The 22696-nt window shown below is 36.4% G+C and overlaps 1 protein-coding gene across 1 annotated transcript in view; it reads left to right on the forward strand.

Annotated features, from left to right (window-relative positions):
• Positions 1 to 22696, forward strand: part of LOC107551747 (protein PTHB1-like) — a 163577-nt gene that overhangs the window by 69468 nt on the left and 71413 nt on the right. The window contains exons 18-20 of the mRNA XM_016233472.1: positions 5350 to 5532; positions 13726 to 13951; positions 19547 to 19666. Of these exons, the coding sequence (XP_016088958.1) occupies positions 5350 to 5532; positions 13726 to 13951; positions 19547 to 19666 (529 nt within the window). The remainder of the gene's footprint in view (positions 1 to 5349; positions 5533 to 13725; positions 13952 to 19546; positions 19667 to 22696) is intronic.

Here is a 22696-nt window from a genome sequence, read left to right on the forward strand (position 1 = left end):
AACAACCGTGCCATATATCCCTGAAATCTTGCCCAAATGCTGGTCTTCTTTCTTCAATTGCTTGACAGAAGTTGAATAAGTTGAAGTACCTAATTCCAAAATGTATTGTTAAGCTTTTCATGCCACTTCCTTTACCTACATACATCGTTATGTGGTGGCAGGTTTTTTATGGCATTGAGACCAGTTAAGATCTCCTTTATCTGTTTTGGTATGAACCGTGAAAGAGTATCCTCGATCATAGATGTTGCATGGCTGTGTGTGTATACAAATCTATCTGCCTAAAACGAGTGAATAAAACAACTATAAAAGGCATTGAATTTTAGTACAAAAAGGGTCAAATATCACACTGCAAGCCTGTCATGTTATGGTGGAATGGGAAGGGTCCCAGAGCAGAGCCCTGGGGTACTTAAGAACTCATTAATTCAAACCACGAAACTGTGATGTTTTCCGCACACACATCATTAATGTTTTTTTTACCTTTTATTCCTTTTCACACATATTTAAATTACAAAGGGAAATTATCACTCAATATTATCAATTGTCCATTAATTTTTTTTTTTTTGTGGTTCCTTGCACAATACTGTGTTATGACCTGAAATCATTGTGCCATAGTGCATAATTTGTGACTAGCTTCATATGTAAGCATGGGTTTGCTGATGTGGTAAACTCGCTTGGTAGCTCACCTGGTACATCGTTGCACTTCAGCACCTGAGTCATTTGAAACATGAGTCAAGCTAAACAGTCCAAACACTCGTAAAAGCAGGCTAAAATGTGGAAAATATGTTTTTATCTCTATTGGTTAGGTTTAGGGTAGGGTTTAGTGTAGGTGGTACTTTATATTCCAAATGCATTAGATTTTTCAGTTTCCAAAATGCCACAATACGTACATCAACAACAATAATAAAACATTTCAAGATTTATGTTCATCTGTTTCACAAAAAACCTGAACACTTTTTCAGCACCACTTGACCATTTCACTTTGAAGGTGTTGCAAAATGTGCAAGAAGCAACATATGTCTGTTGCTTATTTGTTGAAAGGCATTGTGCTTCAAAGTGAATATGCAACTCATAAAGTGTTTTGAGCAGTTTGGTTCACAATAAACAATTTCCAGGTGCTCTGAGTTTGAATTGCTTATTAAGCGCACATTTGAGACATTTTTGTGGACAGAAAGTTACAGCATTTCAACAGCTTTACAATGAGAAATGTATCAATGTTCTTATCAAGCTAGGCAGAAGATTTTTTCAGTTTTCTGCCTAAAAGCTGTCTGGTTTATTGTTGACTAAATGGAAGTATGGAGCATCCAACAGGAAGTCTCTCTCACTGCAGTGGTTTCACCCATGGAGAAGTGAGGGAAAAGGTGGATAATGAACTTTTCCCAGGAAGACAGAACACAAGAAACATGGAGTGGCATATTTATCAGATCTGAGCCAGCTGATAAGGCATCTTAGTTGTCTCTATGGGTTGCCAGATACTATCATACCCTTAGTCTTACTTAACTCTCTTCAATGGACAAGTTTATAAACAAGAATTGTCTTTGCCAGCATGTCTTTATCCATCTCAATGTAATCTCTGCGCCATGACTAAAAACAACAGTGGTAACTGTCTAGGATCGCTTGCTGGTACAGATGCATATCTGTTTGTCATCAACCTTCTGGCTTTCCTTCCACACAGGAGCCATTCTCACACACACACACACACATTCAGTAACCAGCTATAGCATATTTATGATGAGCTATATTAACATTTTTGATTGTTTCATATTGTGAAAAAAAAAACTTTTCTAAATGAAAGGTTGTTTTATACCTAATTTTGGTTAATAAATTGTTTACATTTAGTCATTAATTAGTGGCATAAATGTGTTCAAATACATAGTGTCTTCATTGTGAAAATTGTAGATATGGCAGGTTGACCTCTTGAACCCTTTATTCAGCCACTAAAATTGGGTCCACAAAACTTCCATATATTTGTACACTACTGTTCAAGATGTGTGTGTGAGTGTGTGTTAAAAGAAATTAATATTTTATTCAGCAAGGATGCTTTAAATTGATCTAAAGTAATAGTAAAGACATTTACAATGCATTGTTATAAAAAAAAAACGGCACGTGGCCTTTGAGATTTTAGAGCCAACTTTAAAAAAACTAAAAATCTTTCTTTGAAAATTAATTCTGCATGACTGTGGTTTTTCATTATAGTGTCAGTAGTCATAAATCTAAATTTGGTGGCTCCATTTGATTTACACCCAAATTAAAAGGTATTGTGCTCTTTTTAAAAATAGTTTTTATCCTCCTTTTGACATATCTTGTCTTGCCCAGGACACCAAAGTGGCTTTCACTTGTGGATTCTCAAAGGTGCACGATGCCCCTGCTCTTCACCACTATCCGGCAAATAGGCTCCATGGCTCCAGGTTGCTGATGCTTTTTCAAGAGTGTTATGTTATTTTGGAGCTCAAGTCTGATGACGACAGATTCATCAGTGAAGTGCTATATTTCAACAGCTCTTGTTCTTCTGAAGATGTAAAAAGGACCACTGACTACTGACATCCCACGAAGAACTATATAAAAAAAATCTGTTTATTCTGACAGCACAGATATATAGTCTCTCCATATTTGGCTACATCCCTCAGGGAATAAAGTATTTTCTTGCCTGTCTTTGGCATTGGCTGGGGTTTGTTTTGGGCTTGAAATGTTATATTTCAAAATGGTTTGGGGTATTCTTAGAGTATATAATTTGTGTAGAATGTGCCCATGGGTAAGTGGTGACCACACTGATGGGTCGAACGGTCTGCCAGCTGTTTCATGTCTGTTCTTTTCTAACCAACAGCAAATTTGAGCTCTTCAAGATAGTGGTTTCTAATCTAACTCATCTTAAGTGATACTTAACATTGTACATAATGAAAACCCACTTCCTTTTTTCAATTTCTGCTTTGAATAAGGTACTTAGATAAAGAGAAAAGGAAGTTTGTATTATTCTCTCGCATAGTGTGCCTAAATACATTCAGCCAAAACTCAGTATTTGAATATATTGTTCTTCACTGAGCAAGTTCAAGAACTGTCTTACAGCTTTTCTCAAGGGTGTTTACCTATTCTGGACTTTCTCTACTTTGTGTAGTAGTTCTTTCTCTCTCCCGTTAAATGTGCTTTTGTTTTTGCTCAGCTGGCATCAATCAACTCTTGTACTCGCACTCACAAAAGCTCCTTCACTGAAGGTCTATTTATATTGGCTGTTGAGACCTTTTTATCAATACACACTGATCTTTAATAGCAGATGTCTCTCTCAGACACAGTTTCAGTGTGTTTTTTTGTGCTCTGTGCCTTGTGGTTTCAGGCGAAGTATGATTGACTGTACAGGTGTGGTGTGCTCTCAGAGAGCATAACTTTATCAGGCCTGTGTGATGGGCTTTTTTAAATGTTTTTTTTGCTAACCTTTTTGCTATCGTTTATATTGTGGAGCACTGTTTCTTGTGATTTTTTTCCCCCCTTTTGCCTTGTTCTGTTTATCTTTGCTCATTTCTCTCTTTCAACAGCCTCACATATCCCACTTTTCATTGAACTGTATTAAAAAAAGATAGAAAGAAAGGCAAACCAGCATTAAGCAAAACACTATTGGTCAACTCTACCCGCAATCAAGGCTTGCTTCATTTTTCAATTTGCTCATGACAAGAGACATCTTAGGGTGAATTCTACAGACTATATCCAAGACATATTTAACTCCACAATCTAAATAATTATATATATATATATATATTTTTTTTTTTTGCATTAAGACAGTAAAGTCTTTGCATTATGACATTATTTTTTACGATGATTACACATTCTCATTCTCGTGACTTCTAAATAGTGCTAAATACTGCTACAATAATGATAATCTAATGAGAATTACCTCTGAGAATAAAGGCAATTTCAAAGAAACTCTTGCAAACTCTTTTTTTATTAAAGATAAGAGATGGAGCATAATGCATACTCTAATTGTCATCAAAATAATACTGCAATGCATCTTAAAAGCCCTAAAAATAAGCTTAGTTTTCTTTTTGCTAAATATAATTTTTGTTTATTTTATATATTTATGTTAAAGGGTTAGTTCACCCAAAAATGAAAATTAGCCCATAAGTTACTCACCCTCAATGCATCCTAGGTGTATATGACTTTCTTCTTTCAGACGAATCCAGTCGGAGTTATATAAAAAATTGTCTTTGATCTTTCAAGCTGTTTAATGCCAGTCAGCGGGTGTTGCATTGCTTCAGTCCAAAAGTAGTGAAATAAAAAGCGCCCATCCATAAAAAAAAGTGTCACACGGCTCCGGGGGCTGAACAAAGGCCTCCTGTAGTGAATCAATGCGTTTTTGTAAGAAAAAATATCCATATTCAAAACGTAATAATCACTGTAATGTAGCTTGTGCCAACAGTTGTACACGGAAGCAGCTCCGGGAGGATGACCTCTGAGGTCAGCGTTGCGCATGCGCTGGTGAGTCTCATGAAAACCGTTTGTTAACAGGAGCAAAGGAAGCAAAGTTTCCTTACTTTAGCAAAGGAAAACCAGTCTCCTCTTGGCTTATATCGAAATCCTCCGACATTCTTCTTTACAAATCCTCGTTTTGTACTTCTAATCTCTCCGCTGCGTTTCCACGTGCATCACTTCTGAGCGGCGCATGCGCATGCACAACGCCGGCGTCCTACGTCATCCTCCCGGAGCTGCTTCTGTGTACAATAGTGAGCGCAAGCTAGATTAAATTTATTATTACGTTTTAAATATGGTTATTATTCTTACAAAATAACCATATTTTCCAATATGCCAAACGCATCAATTCGCTACAGAAGGACTTTGTTCACCCACCAGAGCCGTGTCAGAAACTTTTTTTTATGGATGGATGTCTTTTATTTCACATCTTTTGGACTGAAGCAACGCAACACCCGCTGACTGGCATTAAACAGCTTGAAAGTTCAAAGCCAATTTTTTATATAACTCCGACTGGATTCGTCTGAAAGAAGAAAGTCATATACACATAGGATGCATTGAGGGTGAGTAATTTATGGGCTAATTTTTATTTTGGGGTGAACTAACCCTTTAATTGTGAACTTTGTAAAGATAGGACATCTGTGCAGTTAGTTGTAGGACCATGTGATATTTCAGTTTTTCTTTTTTAATAAATCTGCAAAAATGTCAACAATTCTGTGTTTTTCTGTCAATATGGGGTGCTGTGTGTACATTAATGAGGAAAAAAAAAGAACTTAAATGATTTTAGCAAATGGCTGCAATATAACAAAGAGTGAAAAATTTAAGGGGGTCTGAATACTTTCCGTACCCACTGTATGTTTGAAACTCCCTCTTTCTGTCTGTCTGTCTCTGTGTAAGGTTATAGCATTAGCAGATGCAGCAGAAGACAACCGGGAGCGTTTGATCCAAGCTTTTACACGTTTGCGGAGCGCCACTCACCTCCTCATCCTGCTGCTGTCTCTGTGGCAAGGGCTTGGCTCAGAGCAGACTGCCATCCTGGAGGCCACGCTCCTACCGCTGCTGCAGGACACACCGCAACTTGTGAGAGAACACACACACACACATCTAGCCTTTGACATTAGACACCTCCTTGAATTAGCAGCCTGTGTCTGGCTGATCTAGAGAATCTGTCTCCAGGTGTTGAGTGACATGGCTGTTGAAGCACAAAAAGCTGTAATACAAATGTGTCACATAAACACACAGTGAGCATTACTGTGACCCCATTACACATTTTACTCCACACAATTTTCTCCAACTTTGTTCCCTTCAGTGTTTTTCAGCTTTTAAAATTTGAATACATTTAATTTAATTTGTTAATTGAAATACAATAAAATATCAGTATTAGAATAAAAACACTGCAAAAACACAGAAATATAGAGAAAACCATACCATGAATGTGCACAAATGCATGAGTGTCACCCTGATGGAGTCAAGTTTCTCTAGGTGGACTCACCCCTGCTTACAGCTTGTTTCTTTAAACCAAAATTGTCTCTCTCAGCCAGTGGAATTCCTCCAATGCTTTATCTCACTTTCAAAGGCTCCAGTAATGTCGGATGTGCTTTCTGATATGGTGAAAACAGACTCCAGTAGCATTGTGTTGTTCCTGATATCAGAATATTTGTAAATTAATTTGTGCTGTGGACACACGTGATAGAAAAGATGTGCTATTACTGTTTTATGTTTGAACTTGAGTCCTCACCACTTTTTGAAAGTTACTGATAGCTTGTAATAGCACGTAAAACAGATAAGCATCTCTAATCTGTCATGCTTCATAATTTTATTTATATAGGTAACACACACACACACACACACACAAAAAACATTTACACTAGATAATGAGGGATTGATATATAAACGTTGCCACACACATAATGGGAAGTGTTAAAAAAGTTAAACTGTGTTATGTGCACACAGTCCACACACCGCAGTGCATTCACACTCTTTTATCAAAGTGATGAGGTAAACAGTGCTTTCAATTTACAAACATTTCAATTAAATTTGCTATTATATATATATATATATATATATATATACAGTATATATACAGTATATATTAGGGCTGTCAATAGATTAAAATGTTTAATCTAATTAATCACACACGTTTTCTGTGATTAATCGCAATTAATTTCACACTTCATGAAATTAAGCATAGACCATTTATCTTGATTCAAATGTTTATTTTGTCATAATAAGCTTTTTTCAAGATAAATTTAGATGTCTTTCCAAAAAATTACACTTAGAAACTCCAAAAGAACACCAAAGAACCAAATGATATAAGGAGCCCATATAAGCACATATGAAAGAAAACAAAATCAGAATTTTATAGTATGTGTACAGTGCAACAGCAAAGAGCTTCTTTACATTTTAGAGAAGTCAAGTTGCGATACCGAACAGGACCACATGGAGATGCCAAAAAATCCCTAAACCAACCTCCTGCTTACTGCATATATCTACTACTGTACACGGATCCATTCCGTATAACTAAACACAGCAACATAAACATGACAAATCAAAACATTATCGTGAATGTGTGTGGAAACAATGTGAATGTTCAGAAATGTCTGTGCCTGTGCACAAATACAATGTGAGATCAGTGTGTCAAGAGCACTCATACACGCATTATTATAACTCATGCGTGCTTACTGTACGACTCCTGTACGCCACCGCAATCATCTTTACCTTGATTGCAGTCTTCATCCATCAAAACCTTTCTAGCGAGAGGTTATCCAGTCGAGAAAACGTAGTTTGCGTCTCATCTGGCCATACAGCGGTGGGATGTGTTGACAATCCATTCAGTCTGTACTTCACACAGCGCGACGTGTGAGGGCTCGCTGTCTTCAGAGACAATCACAGAATATGACAGAGCTTGTGTTTTAAAGCGAAACACACTGGAATGCATAATTCACTGAAAGCGCAATGCGAGTCTCTGTTTTCTCTGCAATCTCTGATGTAATCAGCCTGGTTTCCTTTATATTAACGCTGTTTTGGACAGATTGTTTGAATGCATTCGCTTACTGGATCATTGGAATGAAAACTTTGCCGGAGTTTAGTGGCTTAAAATGATCTGATCGCAAGCAGAGTAGCAAAATTGGGTTAAAGGGTTAGAATAGAAATTGTGCTTCAGTAATTTTGCGTTAACTGCGTTAAATTATTTTAATGCGTTAAGGATTGTAAAATTAATGGCATGTGTTAATGGCATGGCCTACTTTCTATACATCTCTTGTGTGAGACGTGAGTGCAGCAGTCGTATTTGTCCGTATAAAAAATGCACTGAATATTAGTGCTGGGCAGTATACCGGTTCATACCGAATAACGGTGTTTATTTTTGTTATGATATGAATTTTTAAAATACCGCAATACCGGTGCATGTCGTTAAAACAAAGTTCGGAACCCGACACTGTTTGAAAGAGGTCCCTTTTCACCGTCGCACTGTGGTGAGGGAACAGCTGTATGTGTTACTAAGTGTGAAAGTTCCGAAACTGAAGCTGTAGAGCTAATAGAACGTGATGACACAGAAGAATATATATATATATATATATATATATATACAGTATATATACAGTATATATTAGGGCTGTCAATAGATTAAAATGTTTAATCTAATTAATCACACACGTTTTCTGTGATTAATCGCAATTAATTTCACACTTCATGAAATTAAGCATAGACCATTTATCTTGATTCAAATGTTTATTTTGTCATAATAAGCTTTTTTCAAGATAAATTTAGATGTCTTTCCAAAAAATTACACTTAGAAACTCCAAAAGAACACCAAAGAACATAAGGAGCTAAGGAGCCCATATAAGCACATATGAAAGAAAACAAAATCAGAATTTTATAGTATGTGTACAGTGCAACACTTCTTTACACTAAACCAACCTCCTGCTTACTGCATATATCTACTACTGTACACGGATCCATTCCGTATAACTAAACACAGCAACATAAACATGACAAATCAAAACATTATCGTGAATGTGTGTGGAAACAATGTGAATGTTCAGAAATGTCTGTGCCTGTGCACAAATACAATGTGAGATCAGTGTGTCAAGAGCACTCATACACGCATTATTATAACTCATGCGTGCTTACTGTACGACTCCTGTACGCCACCGCAATCATCTTTACCTTGATTGCAGTCTTCATCCATCAAAACCTTTCTAGCGAGAGGTTATCCAGTCGAGAAAACGTAGTTTGCGTCTCATCTGGCCATACAGCGGTGGGATGTGTTGACAATCCATTCAGTCTGTACTTCACACAGCGCGACGTGTGAGGGCTCGCTGTCTTCAGAGACAATCACAGAATATGACAGAGCTTGTGTTTTAAAGCGAAACACACTGGAATGCATAATTCACTGAAAGCGCAATGCGAGTCTCTGTTTTCTCTGCAATCTCTGATGTAATCAGCCTGGTTTCCTTTATATTAACGCTGTTTTGGACAGATTGTTTGAATGCATTCGCTTACTGGATCATTGGAATGAAAACTTTGCCGGAGTTTAGTGAGCTGAAGGCCACTGTCAAAGAAACCTGGGCTTCCATACCACCTCAGCAGTGCCACAAACTGATCACCTCCATGCCACGCCAAATTGAGGCAGTAATTAAAGCAAAAGGAGCCCCTACCAAGTATTGAGTACATGTACAGTAAATGAACATACTTTCCAGAAGGCCAACAATTCCCTAAAAATGTTTTTTTTATTGGTCTTATGAAGTATTCTAATTTGTTGATATCGTGAATTGGTGGGTTTTTGTTAAATGTGAGCCAAAATCATCACAATTAAAAGAACTAAAGACTTAAACTACTTCAGTCTGTGTGCATTGAATTTATTTAATACACGAGTTTCACAAATTGAGTTGAATTACTGAAATAAATAAACTTTTCCATGACATTCTAATTTATTGAGATGCACCTGTATGTATATATATATATACAGTATATATATAAAAAGGTTGAGTTTTCAACTCACCATCGCAGAGGAATGCCAAAACGTTCAAAAGAGGCTGGGCCACTTTTCCTGAAACAGCTATAACTTTTCATCAGAAAGAGATATTTACACCAAACTCGATGTGCGTCTATGTGGTGCTATGATAGGCCAAACACATAAAACTGGCTATAACTATGCATTCGTTAGATCGATTGACTTGAAAAATCGCATGAATTGTCTATGTACAATGTGCCATGGCTTTCTATCAGCACATTCTGGTATCTTGTTAAACATGGCCACCATTGGCCAATGAAATTTGAGCACCTGTTAGAGTTAAAGGAGGCCGATCAGAACGAAAAACATAACACAGCACCATTTTAAGTGAGCAGTGCGTCAAAACAGCGCAGCGGATCACATAACAAGTGGTCAGGTCAGGCTCAGGGTCGTTTATGGTAAATATCTTTCAGCGCTATATCCTCTAGTATTTTTATCAAAAGCCAAACACGCTTTATTCGAGCCCTTTCAGCTCCGTGCGCTTTCTCTCCGGACACGCGCCGGTGTACCGACAAAACCTACTGACGTTACCTATCAGATTGTGCTACCAAAAATATATTTGCATTGTTTTAAGGGTAAGGGTAGGTGTGGATGGGTAGGTTTAGGGTTGGGGTAGGTATGGACATTAAAAAAATCCTCAAACCACATGAATGTATGTAGCATTTTTCACTATCGATTTGTGTTACCTATCTTTTTAATGGGAGGTAGCACAATCTGAGTGGGTAGCACAAATTGTCAGAACACCGGCACCAAGTTTAGAGCTGCGGGTGACACAGTTATTTTAACAACAACAGAAACAACAAAACATAGCAGAAAACAACAATGCTGCAAATATAGTTATTTTTCATACTATCTATTTATCTATCTGTAACCTATGACACTGACTGTTCAAACCAGATGTGGCGAAGTTTCTGATCTACATTTAGCATTATTAATCTGTAGGCTAAGAACATTTCAAAAGAATCATGTAATTATAATTGGGAAAATTGTTGTTAGATGGCTAAGATAAAACTTAAACTTTGAAATTGCTAAACTGCTTATCTTTCTTTTCTGCTCAAGATAATAACGTTTTGATTATTGTAGCTACATTGTTTTTAGATAATGCTTTTAAGTAGGCTAAAGTATTAACATAGAATAGATTTGAGATTTTTTGGAAAACCCCAACAGATATAGTGTTTTTTTCTGTTACATGGTCTCGAATGTATCTAAATGTAAATATGCTATACATGTAAAAAAAAAAAAAAAAAAAAAATGTTGTTGTTCGGACCTCTGCTTGGAAGAAAATATAGAGGCCGCACCTTGGAACTTTAATTGAATACCCCTGACTTATATAATAAAGAAATACTTTATTTGTATGGTTTTGTAATATCTGTGTCACATATTTCCTTGTGTGTCATGGTAGATCGGACTCCTATTATAGAATTTCATTACAGAAAATCTGTAATGAAATCTATAAATAACGTCTCTAGGTTACGTATGTAACCATGGTTCCCCGAGGGAACGAGACAGTTAAGAGTCAGCCACGCCTACCTAAAACACCTCATTCTAACACGCCCCCACATGTCTACCTCACTATGTGGGAAGATTTGCATAATTGCATATCCCGGCCTCAGCACACGCTAAGCCGGGGCTTCCCCTCACGGTAGGCCGCTGTGTTTTTCGTTGCCACTGACGATTCAAACGTGAGTTTTGAGCAGTGTAGAGTAGCACTTGTTGTTGGTCATTTCTCCGATCACAAATGCAGACATGGTTTTATGTTTAAAAAGACAGTATAAGTCATTATAATCTGTAATTATGTCCCCACTGGATGCAACAAATGCCTAGTTTATAATGAGTTTTATTGTTTTTGTCTCATCGCACCTGGACACGGCATCACAGTATGGTAAGGGACATAACATTTCCGTCACACACTTGAGGTATTCGGCCAATCACAACGCACTGGATAGCTGGCCAATCAGAGCACACCTTGCTTTTCAGAACGATGAGCTTTGTAAAAATCGACGTGTTTCAGAAAGGCGGGGCATAGAGGAGAAACAATAATGTACAGTATGTGGAAAATAGTGTTTTTTTTTACCTTAAACTGCATAAACACATTTAATTACACCAAATACACAAAATAATGTTCTTTTTAGCAACATCATATGACCCCTTTAACACCTCTTTTTTTTTTTACAAAGCAGATCATAGAATATATATTTTGTCTATAGCCTATAAAACAGCTTCGTAAGTAGGAAGATTTCAATACATGAGGATTCTGAATGAGAATATATATATACTGTATATATATTTTTTATTATTATTATTTTTTATAATTATAATTGTATTTACAGCTTAAATTCATGTAATTTTTTAACTTCATGATAATGATTTCATGTTATTTGTGTGCTGAACTAAATCCATGAGAGTAGCATATAGGGCTGCACAATTTGAGGGGGAAACTTTTTTTCATGTATATGTATATATATATATATATATATATATATATAAAACGTTATTTTTACATTCTAAATTGCTAAATTGTCACAATTTTTATTAAAAAGATTTTCCCCCTCAAATTGTGCAGCCCTATATGCTACTCTCATGGATTTAGTTCAGCACAGAAATAACATGAAATCATTATCATGAAGTAAAAAATGTACATGAATTTAAGCTGTAAATACAATTATAATAGTTAATGTTTTGGAACATTTATCCCATGATATGCTGCATTTTAATGCAATGGCAGTGAGGATTGCTTGCGATAATTCTGTTTTGTATTGTGTTCTAAATTGCAGAAATCGCATTCTATCTGCAAAGAAAATATTTTTTATCTGAATAATGATCAACAATGCAAACTTGACTTAGAAAATACACTACCAGACTCATTCGGTCATCAAACTGTATATTGGCAGGTTTAAATGTAGCTCTGAATGCACAATACTGTGCAAGCATTGCTGCACACAGGTGTGATATTTGAGTCGTGTGCAAGAATTTGCTCATCCCGTCCGATTTAAGACCTAGTTGCACCAGTCTCTGCTTACCCTACATACAAAAAATAGCTTGAATCAGCCTAACCACCCATCATGCCACTGTTCCCACCACTTTTTATGACAAAGCTACTCCACTGTACATAGCAACCAATGCCTTAGCAACCACCAAGAACATTTTAGCCAGCAATGCCCTGGCATCCACAACATTCCTGTATTCTGTGCCATCAACACTCAAAAATGTGATCATCTAGTCTTTGTCTGTTGGGTCCTCAGCTGTACAGTCACATATGGAAATATTCTTTTATCTGGAGAGAGTTTCTTACTCGGGATTGCTAACAATATTTGGATCTCTAAACTCTCTGTAGATAATTCATAGAGAGTGTGATTCAGTATGACAAAACACACAGTACTCATGTGCCTTGAGCGTCTTTTATTACTCAGGCTGGTGTAATCCGCTAATTTCCTCCATTGGAGACTTTTATCTGATTTATCAATGTCTTCCTCTTTCTGTCCCTCTGATTCTCCTTTATCTGCTGTAGTCAATAAAGGGCTCGCCCCTGTCATCAGCGTAACAAGGCTGATTACCTGCTATTAGATCGCATTAAGGGCTGTCTGTATGGCGACACAGTCGTCCCACATTCCACCTGCCTGTCAACACCCCAGCCCATCTCTCAGAGTCTCTCTAGTCTGCCTGACGGCAAAAGGGTGGGCTGGAGATGCTGCAGGCAAGACTTAAAGTTACTCCCTGTGAACAGAGATTTTTATGTGTGTGTGCGTACACACACATAAAAATCTCTGTTTACGGGGAGTAACTTTCCATTCATGAGCCATGTGGCAAAATGCACTTCACAACCCATGCAACAACAAAAAAGATGAAAAAAAAAGCATGCACTCACAGAAATTCCATTTAAATGTTTATGGCTTGTTTGTATGTAGATCGAATTTTAGATGTGGCTAGAAAAATGAAGTGGATGGTAGGGAGTGTTTTTGGCTCATTGAATAAAAACATCAGATGATTGCAAACAAAGAATGAGAAAGTATTAAAAATAAATAAGACAATATACTAAGGTGAATATAAATGAATAAAAATTAATTAAGAGGCGCTACTCATAAAGTTTGAGAGTTTTAAACATTTCTTGTTGCTTTGTACTCTAGTAATTAGTGTGAAAGTGTGAAAATCATAAACTTCACATCAACCACAACACAAAACTCTCAAGCAGGAACTTGTTTATTCACTTTCAACTGGTGAATTCTTATATTTGCAAGGCTCAGTTTGTATATGTTTTTCAGGGCTGGGAGGAAAGCGTGGATGCAGCCGTCTCCCACCTCTTAAAATCGTGTCTGTCACGCAGCCCCAAAGATCAGGCCATCAGCTTGAGCACCGGCCCACTAACCATCCCAAAAGACATGTCACGTCTGAAGAAACACATCACGCTGCTCTGTGACCGCTTGGGCAAGGGTGGCCGTCTCTCACTCACCTCAGAAGCCAATGTCCCTACAACTGTCATGATGCCAGGTCAGAAATATCTTACTTTGGAAGCTTTCATGCATAGAGGGGTCATTTGAAGGGGCTTCGTTGTAAAACTTAAACCAATATGTTGGGCTGGAGCTAATGGCATTATTTGGAGCCCAATATAGAACCTTGGGGTACTCCATAGGCAATGCACACAGAGATAAAAGATAAATAGTTCCCACTATTTAACAGCCATGGTTCTATATTTAAGACCACTTTAAAGCTTTACTACTCATGCCATACCAAGGTATTAATAATACTTCCTATGTTGTAGTGGTACAGCTCGCCCTCTGACTCCCACAATTTTTGGATAACAGCTTTGATAAATAAGATTGTAACGAGGTTACAGCTCCAGATATGAACATGCTAGCAAGCTTTCATTCATCTTGTAGAATAAATTACATTTGTATTATAAACAGGGCTGTCGGATTTTTTATTTTTTATGGTGATTAACCAACTTTGATGCGTTTTTGACAGTTCACTCCAAAAAAAAAATCTGCATGTTCAAAATACTTTTTTTAAATGTGACAGCTCACATTTTTATGTGCACACTCGCATTCAAAGCTGCTGGATTGTGTGAATGTACTTGTGTAAGTTTGTGTAGCTAAAAGACTCTGCGTTCATATTATCTAATAAAAATATCCAAAACAAAATCTCAAGATTGGATAAAGACCAGTTTAAAATTATGATTTCATTCTGTTGAAATTAGAATCAAAGTTTTTTTTTTACAAAGGAGATTTTTGATATCTCTTTTTTTATCACTCCATAAATTAAAAAATATTGTCAACAGTCAATTTCACCATATTTTAGGAATAAAATCTTATATAATTCAGTCTAATGAGATATGAACAAACCTTCAGAATATATATTGGAATAAAACTGGACATTTTGGTGTACTACTGAAGTGGAGATTTCTGGCTCAGTGCATGAGAAAAACTCATTTCGAGGAAGCTGTCTGTAAACATATGTATTGTAACTGAAAACTACAGACACAAATAGATAAAGTGTATTTAAATAATAATTTAATGTGTATTCTGGATGTTCTCTTTTCACTAGTCTGAAAGAAAACATGCTACAGAAGCATGAAAAAAAAACTTGACCAGTGCAGTGAAAAACAGCCTTTCACCAAAGTGTAAAAATGTAAAAGTCTTGTTTTGTCTTTCATTTTGGTAGTAAATTATATTTGAAGACTTCTCATGTTACACTAATGCTATTGTAGTGACGTGCAGGGGTAATAAGGATAGAAAGAATAGAGCTTTACTTCAGAGGACACATAAAACGCCAGAGATCCCTGAGGAATGTGTGAATGATTAACTCGATGGGTTCTGTTATCAGACGCCTGTCCTCCCTGAAGTCTCGGACTGTCTGTCTCTCTCCCTCTCTGTTGTTTGGACACTGGGTGTGTAGATATTATCCTCCCCTCAGATGGCAGAATGTCTGAGCACACAGCGTTTGGTCAGTTGCCAGTCGTGTGGAGGAGAATGAGTGACTAATCTCTGAGAATCCTGCTTAAATTGCTTTTGTCTGATGAAATATGTCTGCAGGACGTGTTGCTCCATTCCTTCAAGTTTAAAGTCAAGCTCTTGACACTCTCTCATACACACACTTGTGACCTGGCTGTTTTATCTGTCTGATTTGTGTCTTCCTGTCTGCCTTCCCCTCTGTGAGTCCTGTTCTCCCTCACCTGACCTTGCGTTGAAGTGATGACATCACACGGAAGGAATGCCACAGTCCCTGAGCACCTGCCTCTGAGCTAATGCATCAGCATTCGTAATTCTCATATCAGAGGGACCTTGTGTTTTTTTTCTTTCGTTCTTTAAGATCTTCTTTTGAATGAACCACTGGAGGTCACGGTTCGTTCATGGAGGAGTCAGTGTTTGGCTCACTTGCACCGTGGACAAAGCGGAGTCCAGCACGGGGTCGTCACATGTGGTTGCCGCAAGACCGCCGGATGCTCCTTTGTCAAATCCGCCGGCCGCGCCATTCTCAAGCCCACCCGCCACCGCTCACTCTAGCCCACCATGTGTTTCGTTGTGAAAGCAAAACGACTTTGTTTGGCCTTCCAAAAGAGGGCACGACTAGAAATCAGTGGTTAAGTTGTATTTACAACACTGTTCCAGAACAGTTCAACCCAAATATTCAGATGTGTGCAGCGCATTTTATGGAGGACTGTTTCCTGATCCTGGTAGAGTAGACTACAATGCCCGGCTGTTCTGACTCACAGACTGTAAGTAAGTTTTTATATTTAAAGAATTTGCCACTGATGATTCAAACGTGAGTTTTGAGCAGTGTAGAGTAGCACTTGTTGTTTGTAATTTCTCCGATCACAAATGCAGACATGGTTTTATGTTTATGCGGCGCGATGCAACGCAACACGTAAAAAGACAGTATAAGTCATTATAATCCGTAATTATGTCCCCACTGGATGCAACAAATGCCTCGTTTATAATGGGTTTTAATGTTTTTGTCTCGTCGCTCCGGCCAGACGGTAAGTATATACCACAATATGGTAAGGGGCGTAACATTTCCATCACACGCTTGAGGTATTCGGCCAATCACAACGCACTGGATAGCTGGCCAATCAGAGGACACCTCGCTTTTCAGAACGATGAGCTTTGTAAAAATCTTTCAAAACGTGTTTCAGAAAGGCGGGGCATAGAGGAGAAACAATAATGTACAGTATGTGGAAAATAATGTGTTTTTTAACTTTAAACCACATAAACACATTTCATTACACCAAATACACAAAATAATGTTATTTTTTAGCAACATCATATAATCCCTTTAAAGTCAAGCCATATTTAAAGATTTGTTTAAAGGAATTTTATGGAAGTTTTTTTCTTGACAAAATTAAAATGATAAATCAAATACTGGTAACACTTTATTTCAAGGTGTCCTTGTTACACATATTACATGTACTTACTATTATAATAACAATTAATTATGCATAATTACATGCAAGTGACCCTAACCATATAGTAAGTACATGCACTTAATTAATATTACTCAGTACTTAAATGTATAATTACACTGTAACAAGGACACCTTAAAATAAAGTGTAACCCAAATACTCAAATGAAATACAGTTTGTGTTTTTATATTTCGTTTTGTTATCACTTCATTATTACTCCTTCCTTAATTAAAACTGTATGTAAAGCTTCAAATGATAATTGACACATTTTTAAACCATGCATCAATCAATAGCTATGAGCAGAGCTTATGGGCAGACTAGCCAGTGCAATGGAGCAACAAATCATTATAGGTAACACAGTAAGCTAAATTAAGGCATTTTTAATCAGCGTTGTAATAAACCTATTCATTGTAATGATTATATATTATATCTTATATTGTATGTGCATCTCGTCTAATTAGTTGATTGAAATATTCCAGGCACATTAACATGGGGTTTACCTACTTTCAGCACTCACTACAATATCCTGACTATTTCTGGAGGAAATGTCATCTTCAATGACAAGAACTATTCAATGACAAACTAATTTATAATTGCCCCTAAAAGTCCCTAAACAGGACTCCATTCTCAAATATAAAACCCAGTGGCACAAATGAGAGGAGAGAATAGGCTTTTTTAAAGTGAATCTTTTAGCTAAAACAATTCTACCTTTTCTGTTTCTTGCTTCTCTCATGAACTAAAACAATAAAGGGAGCCACAGTTAGTTACAAGCTGAGACCAGACACTATTGAGTTGCTTGTATCCGGTTTTGTTTTTGCAACATTTGAAAGCATTCTACGTGTTTAGTTGTTACAGGTAAGTGCCGATCACAGACAAACCCTCCTGCTGTAAGGCTGCAGTACATTCACACAAATACCTCCGTCTCTGATCTGAAATATTACTCCTAAACGAACAGCCTGTTAAGGTCTGTGTAAATATTAGAGGAGGATTATGATAAGCTTTTCTCAGGAAAGTAAGCAGTCTCACTAGATTTGTCTATTTGGGGTATGCGGTGTTGGTGTAAAAAAAAGAGGAAAAGGATTGTGGGTAAGAGGCTGAACCAAGAGACATAAGAGGCTGATTCATCAGTCCCCTTCAAAACTCCTAATTCTGGCTGATCCTCAGCAGTGAGTGTCAAATCCATCTGATGGAGTCCAGCAGGTGTACTCTGATCTGCCAGCAGTTTGGAGACATTTTAAATGTCACCAGTGTGTCAACACTGCTTTTCTATTACACAAAGCACAAAGCATAATTTTACGTAACTGCTCAATGTGTAGAATGTAACCCTGTAAACCCTAACTTATGAAATAATAGTCCAAAAAATTACAAAAATAGTTTGTAATGTAAATCAATTAAATTTGTATAACAGTATAGTAGACTGCTTGCATTAAATGCATAAATATCAGTTGTTACTGTATATCTCTCAATAAAACGTGTTAATAAGATTATATTTAAATACTTAGTTTTATGATCAGAGCTCTGTAGTTTTCCAATGTAATATCATGGTGATTAAGAGATGTACAATAAATTTCCTCAAAAGCTTGATGTATCAAGATTTTAGAGCAAAAATGTAAATATTAGAGGAGGATTATGATAAGCTTTTCTCAGGAAAGTAAGCAGTCTCACTAGATTTGTCTATTTGGGGTATGCGGTGTTGGTGTAAAAAAAAGAGGAAAAGGATTGTGGGTAAGAGGCTGAACCAAGAGACATAAGAGGCTGATTCATCAGTCCCCTTCAAAACTCCTAATTCTGGCTGATCCTCAGCAGTGAGTGTCAAATCCATCTGATGGAGTCCAGCAGGTGTACTCTGATCTGCCAGCAGTTTGGAGACATTTTAAATGTCACCAGTGTGTCAACACTGCTTTTCTATTACACAAAGCACAAAGCATAATTTTACGTAACTGCTCAATGTGTAGAATGTAACCCTGTAAACCCTAACTTATGAAATAATAGTCCAAAAATCTTTTTTTTTGTTTTGTTTTATTAAAATAAAATATTTTATTGAACCAACAATTAAAAAATAATGCATGTGTTTTATGTTTTGTATCATATTTGATAAATAAGGTGTTTATGGTATAGGGAGCTCATACTTGAAGAGGGAAAAAACACATTTTATTCAGAAGTCCAAATTGCGCAACATGAACAATTTGGTGCATATGTTGTTATTTATATGGCCAAAAGTAAGATGAATTTCTGATTGTTTGTAATGTAAATCAATTAAATTTGTATAACAGTATAGTAGACTGCTTGCATTAAATGCATAAATATCAGTTGTTACTGTATATCTCTCAATAAAACGTGTTAATAAGATTATATTTAAATACTTAGTTTTATGATCAGAGCTCTGTAGTTTTCCAATGTAATATCATGGTGATTAAGAGATGTACAATAAATTTCCTCAAAAGCTTGATGTATCAAGATTTTAGAGCAAAAACACACATACCACAACCTAAAGGCGGACAGTTTTAGAATTATGCTAAACTTTTGTTTACTAAAACAGCCTACTAAAAAGTTTTGATCATGCTGATCATTTAAAATTCATGCATCAAACAGGATACAGTAGGCTTTATTGGGTTAAGTGGAGTACGGAGTTATACTCTAACCAGTAACTTATTATTAATGATGAGTATTTGCATGTTGTTTTGCAGTTGGATGTGAGTCTATTCCTGAGCCGATAGTTGAGCAGGAGGAAGAACCACCGCTGCAGCAGGACGCCGCCAAGTACATTAAAAAGAAACAGCCATCCAAGAGAATCAAGAGCAAGTCAGGTAAGACATGCGGCAGTTCCAACACCTAAGAAAGCCTCACTACTGCACTGATTTAACAAGGCTGAAAAGCTGCAAATTGATAGAAAATCTCTAGATAACCAAGTCGTTGTGAAAAGATTGTGAACAAGTACATTTAGAGTCAGGTTTTGTGATATGTGAGGACACACTGTTTTGTGCATGTTTGTGTTCATACATGTTTAAGCAGGTCTGCAGCACGTGCCTTCATTTGTATAATCCAGAACTGCAGACATTGTTAATGAGCTGAAGATTTGTGAAATGTACACAGAGAAGACCAATAAACACTCAAAAAGCTTTACATTCTACATTTTCTAATTGCCAAAATACAGAAACTCAAATTTATGTAAAAATGAAAGAACGAAAAGAAACATCATTCAAAACAAGTAGACTGCATGTCCTTTGGTAAGCTTAAACAAATCTCATTAGTGTTGGAATGTGTGAAATGGGTAGTTATTATTGACTAGTTCTTTGTAATTACTTTGAACTGTTTAAATTGCTGATGAGCTTTACTAAGATGTTTAATCCCATCAGGGTCCCCAACGACCAACTGAATAAAACGTTGCCAGATTTACATTCAATAATAGTTTTGAATAAAACAGTACAATCTTTTAGTGGTACTCAATGGACATTTCATTTCCCAATGTCACATGCAAGAAGCAATGTAATATCATTTTGTAGAAGTGTCATCACAGGCACATTTTTCTGATGAGCCTGTGTTGTTCATTTTATTTACTACAGTTACTGTTACCTATTTCCCAGACATTTAGTGTTTAGATTTCCATGGATCCTCAGTAGTGCACCCCAAATATTGGCGAAAGCCTGAATGCTCATTGGTTGGTTGTTGCTTTTGTCTTTGAAGAGGCAGATCTGCTCAGACATGTACCTCAGTCGCCAGCTCTCTTCTGTCTGAGTTATTAAACATGTACCATTTCCCCTAACAACAAAGAAATATTTAGACAGAGGAAGCCATTAAACAGGAACAGTGAGGAAGGATATCTGATACAGTTGAAAGGATTCAAACATAATCTCTGATGTTAATTGAAACAGAAGCCAGTCTTTCATGTGTCTCTCATCTCTTTTAATACAAATTCAGAGTTCACATGTCCTCTGTGTATCTCACATCAGATCACCAGCTAGAATCTGGAGTAATACTATATATTTATAAACATGGATTGTTGGCTATTAAACACCCTAAATTCAGATCCATGTAATTCTAGCAGTGGCTTAAGGGCTGGCAGTACAGTCGAGGTAACCGCACTGGGGCCCTCCAATATTTTGGAAGTTTTATGATTGCAATGACAGATAAAACAGCATACCTCGCTGCACAAACTTAACAAAATGTATTGTAATTATAGTATTTATTGTAATTCTTATGCACTATGCATTCAATTAACTCATTCGTTTATCCTAAATGTAGCTTCATTGAATAAAATGCAGCCTAACAACTATAAATAAAAACTGTCAGTTGTATCATTTCAGGGGATGAAAATGAACCTTAAAGACTGTATTTGTTGCATTTTGCAGTATAGCCACTTTTTACATTTTCTTTTGTTTCTACATACTATATATATATATATATATATATATATATATATATTTTTTTTTTTTACTGAAAAGGCAACAAACAAAAATAAAAATAACTGGCTGGTTAAATAGTGTCTGAAGTTGAAATGTTATAATAATTGTTAGCCAGCAATGTAAATTATTGTTTAAAACGTTATCAGGAACAATATTATTTAGAGTATATAGATATACAATATAGAGGAAATATATAGAGGATAAATATAATAAAATGTAGAGAAATGAAATGAAAAAAAATCTAATTTTTTTATCAACTTGCAATTCAGGGCTTCTGTATGAAGCATGTTAGATGTCAGATCTCTGCATAAAACACAGTTTCTTTTTTTGAAGCATTACTGTTAGTAACAGAGATATATGCTCAATGAGTAAGATAGGGAGACAAAAACAGTAACACCTTTTATGCTGTTCATAGACTGAACTTCTGATATGAACTGCACAGAAATCACCAGTTTCATATTTAATTACTCATTAAGGATAGTCTCTTAAATTGGTACCCCATGTTAAACAATAGAATAATTTATAAAGTTAGTGTCACTCCCTGTGGTTTTGACATCAAAACCATAAAATGAACAAATAACTGTGTAAAACATTGCCATAGATCATGATCATCAGTAAATTTCTCTTGCAGAAAAATCACTTGTATCCCCCAACCCCAAGTTATATACTGTATATGAATTTCACTTAAATACGAACTATGATTGGTCACACTATATTCATGTCAAAGTGTGCAGTTTTTGTCCATAACAAACTCCAGAGTGAAATGACTTCATGCCAGCAGTCAATATTCTGAGTGAGCCTAGGTAAATCGAAACCACCCTACTGAGAGAACTCCCCGCTGAGTTAATGGCTCTTTTCATAGCCTCTGGCAATTGTTTAATTCAAGGGTGTCAAACACTACTACCGTACAATAGGGTTGGGTATCGTTTGGGTTTTTTTCAATACCGGTGCCAAATCGATACTTTTAAAACGGTTCCGGTGCCTAAACGGTACCTGAACCGATACTTACCGTATTGGCCCGAATATAAGACGACCCTGATTATAAGACGACCCCCCTTTTTCCAGATGTACCTTTTGGAAAAAGGCTTTTTAAAAACCAAATCTTGTTTTATCTCAGTAACACACATTTTGTCTTCAATTATTTTCATATTGCATATTTTTCCTATTTTAATTTTAGTTTTGAAAGTATGGTAAAAACTGGTAAACTGTACCAACAATCACATTTAAAAAATATACACTTTTTGATATACCATAAAAAATAAAAAAAAACAGGTAGCCCATCTGAATTAGGACATTTAGGCTATCCATCTAATAGTAGCCTACCAAAATCTTACTGTAGTCTTCAAATCTGGGTACTGTCTTACGTTATAACATCACAAAGGGAGTTTGGTCGCGATCTTTACAACACGCATTTACGTATTTCATGGCACACTC

This window comes from Sinocyclocheilus grahami, unplaced genomic scaffold (genome assembly GCF_001515645.1).
Source record: "Sinocyclocheilus grahami isolate Dianchi unplaced genomic scaffold, SAMN03320097.WGS_v1.1 scaffold431.1, whole genome shotgun sequence".
Taxonomy (NCBI): Eukaryota; Metazoa; Chordata; class Actinopteri; order Cypriniformes; family Cyprinidae; genus Sinocyclocheilus; species Sinocyclocheilus grahami.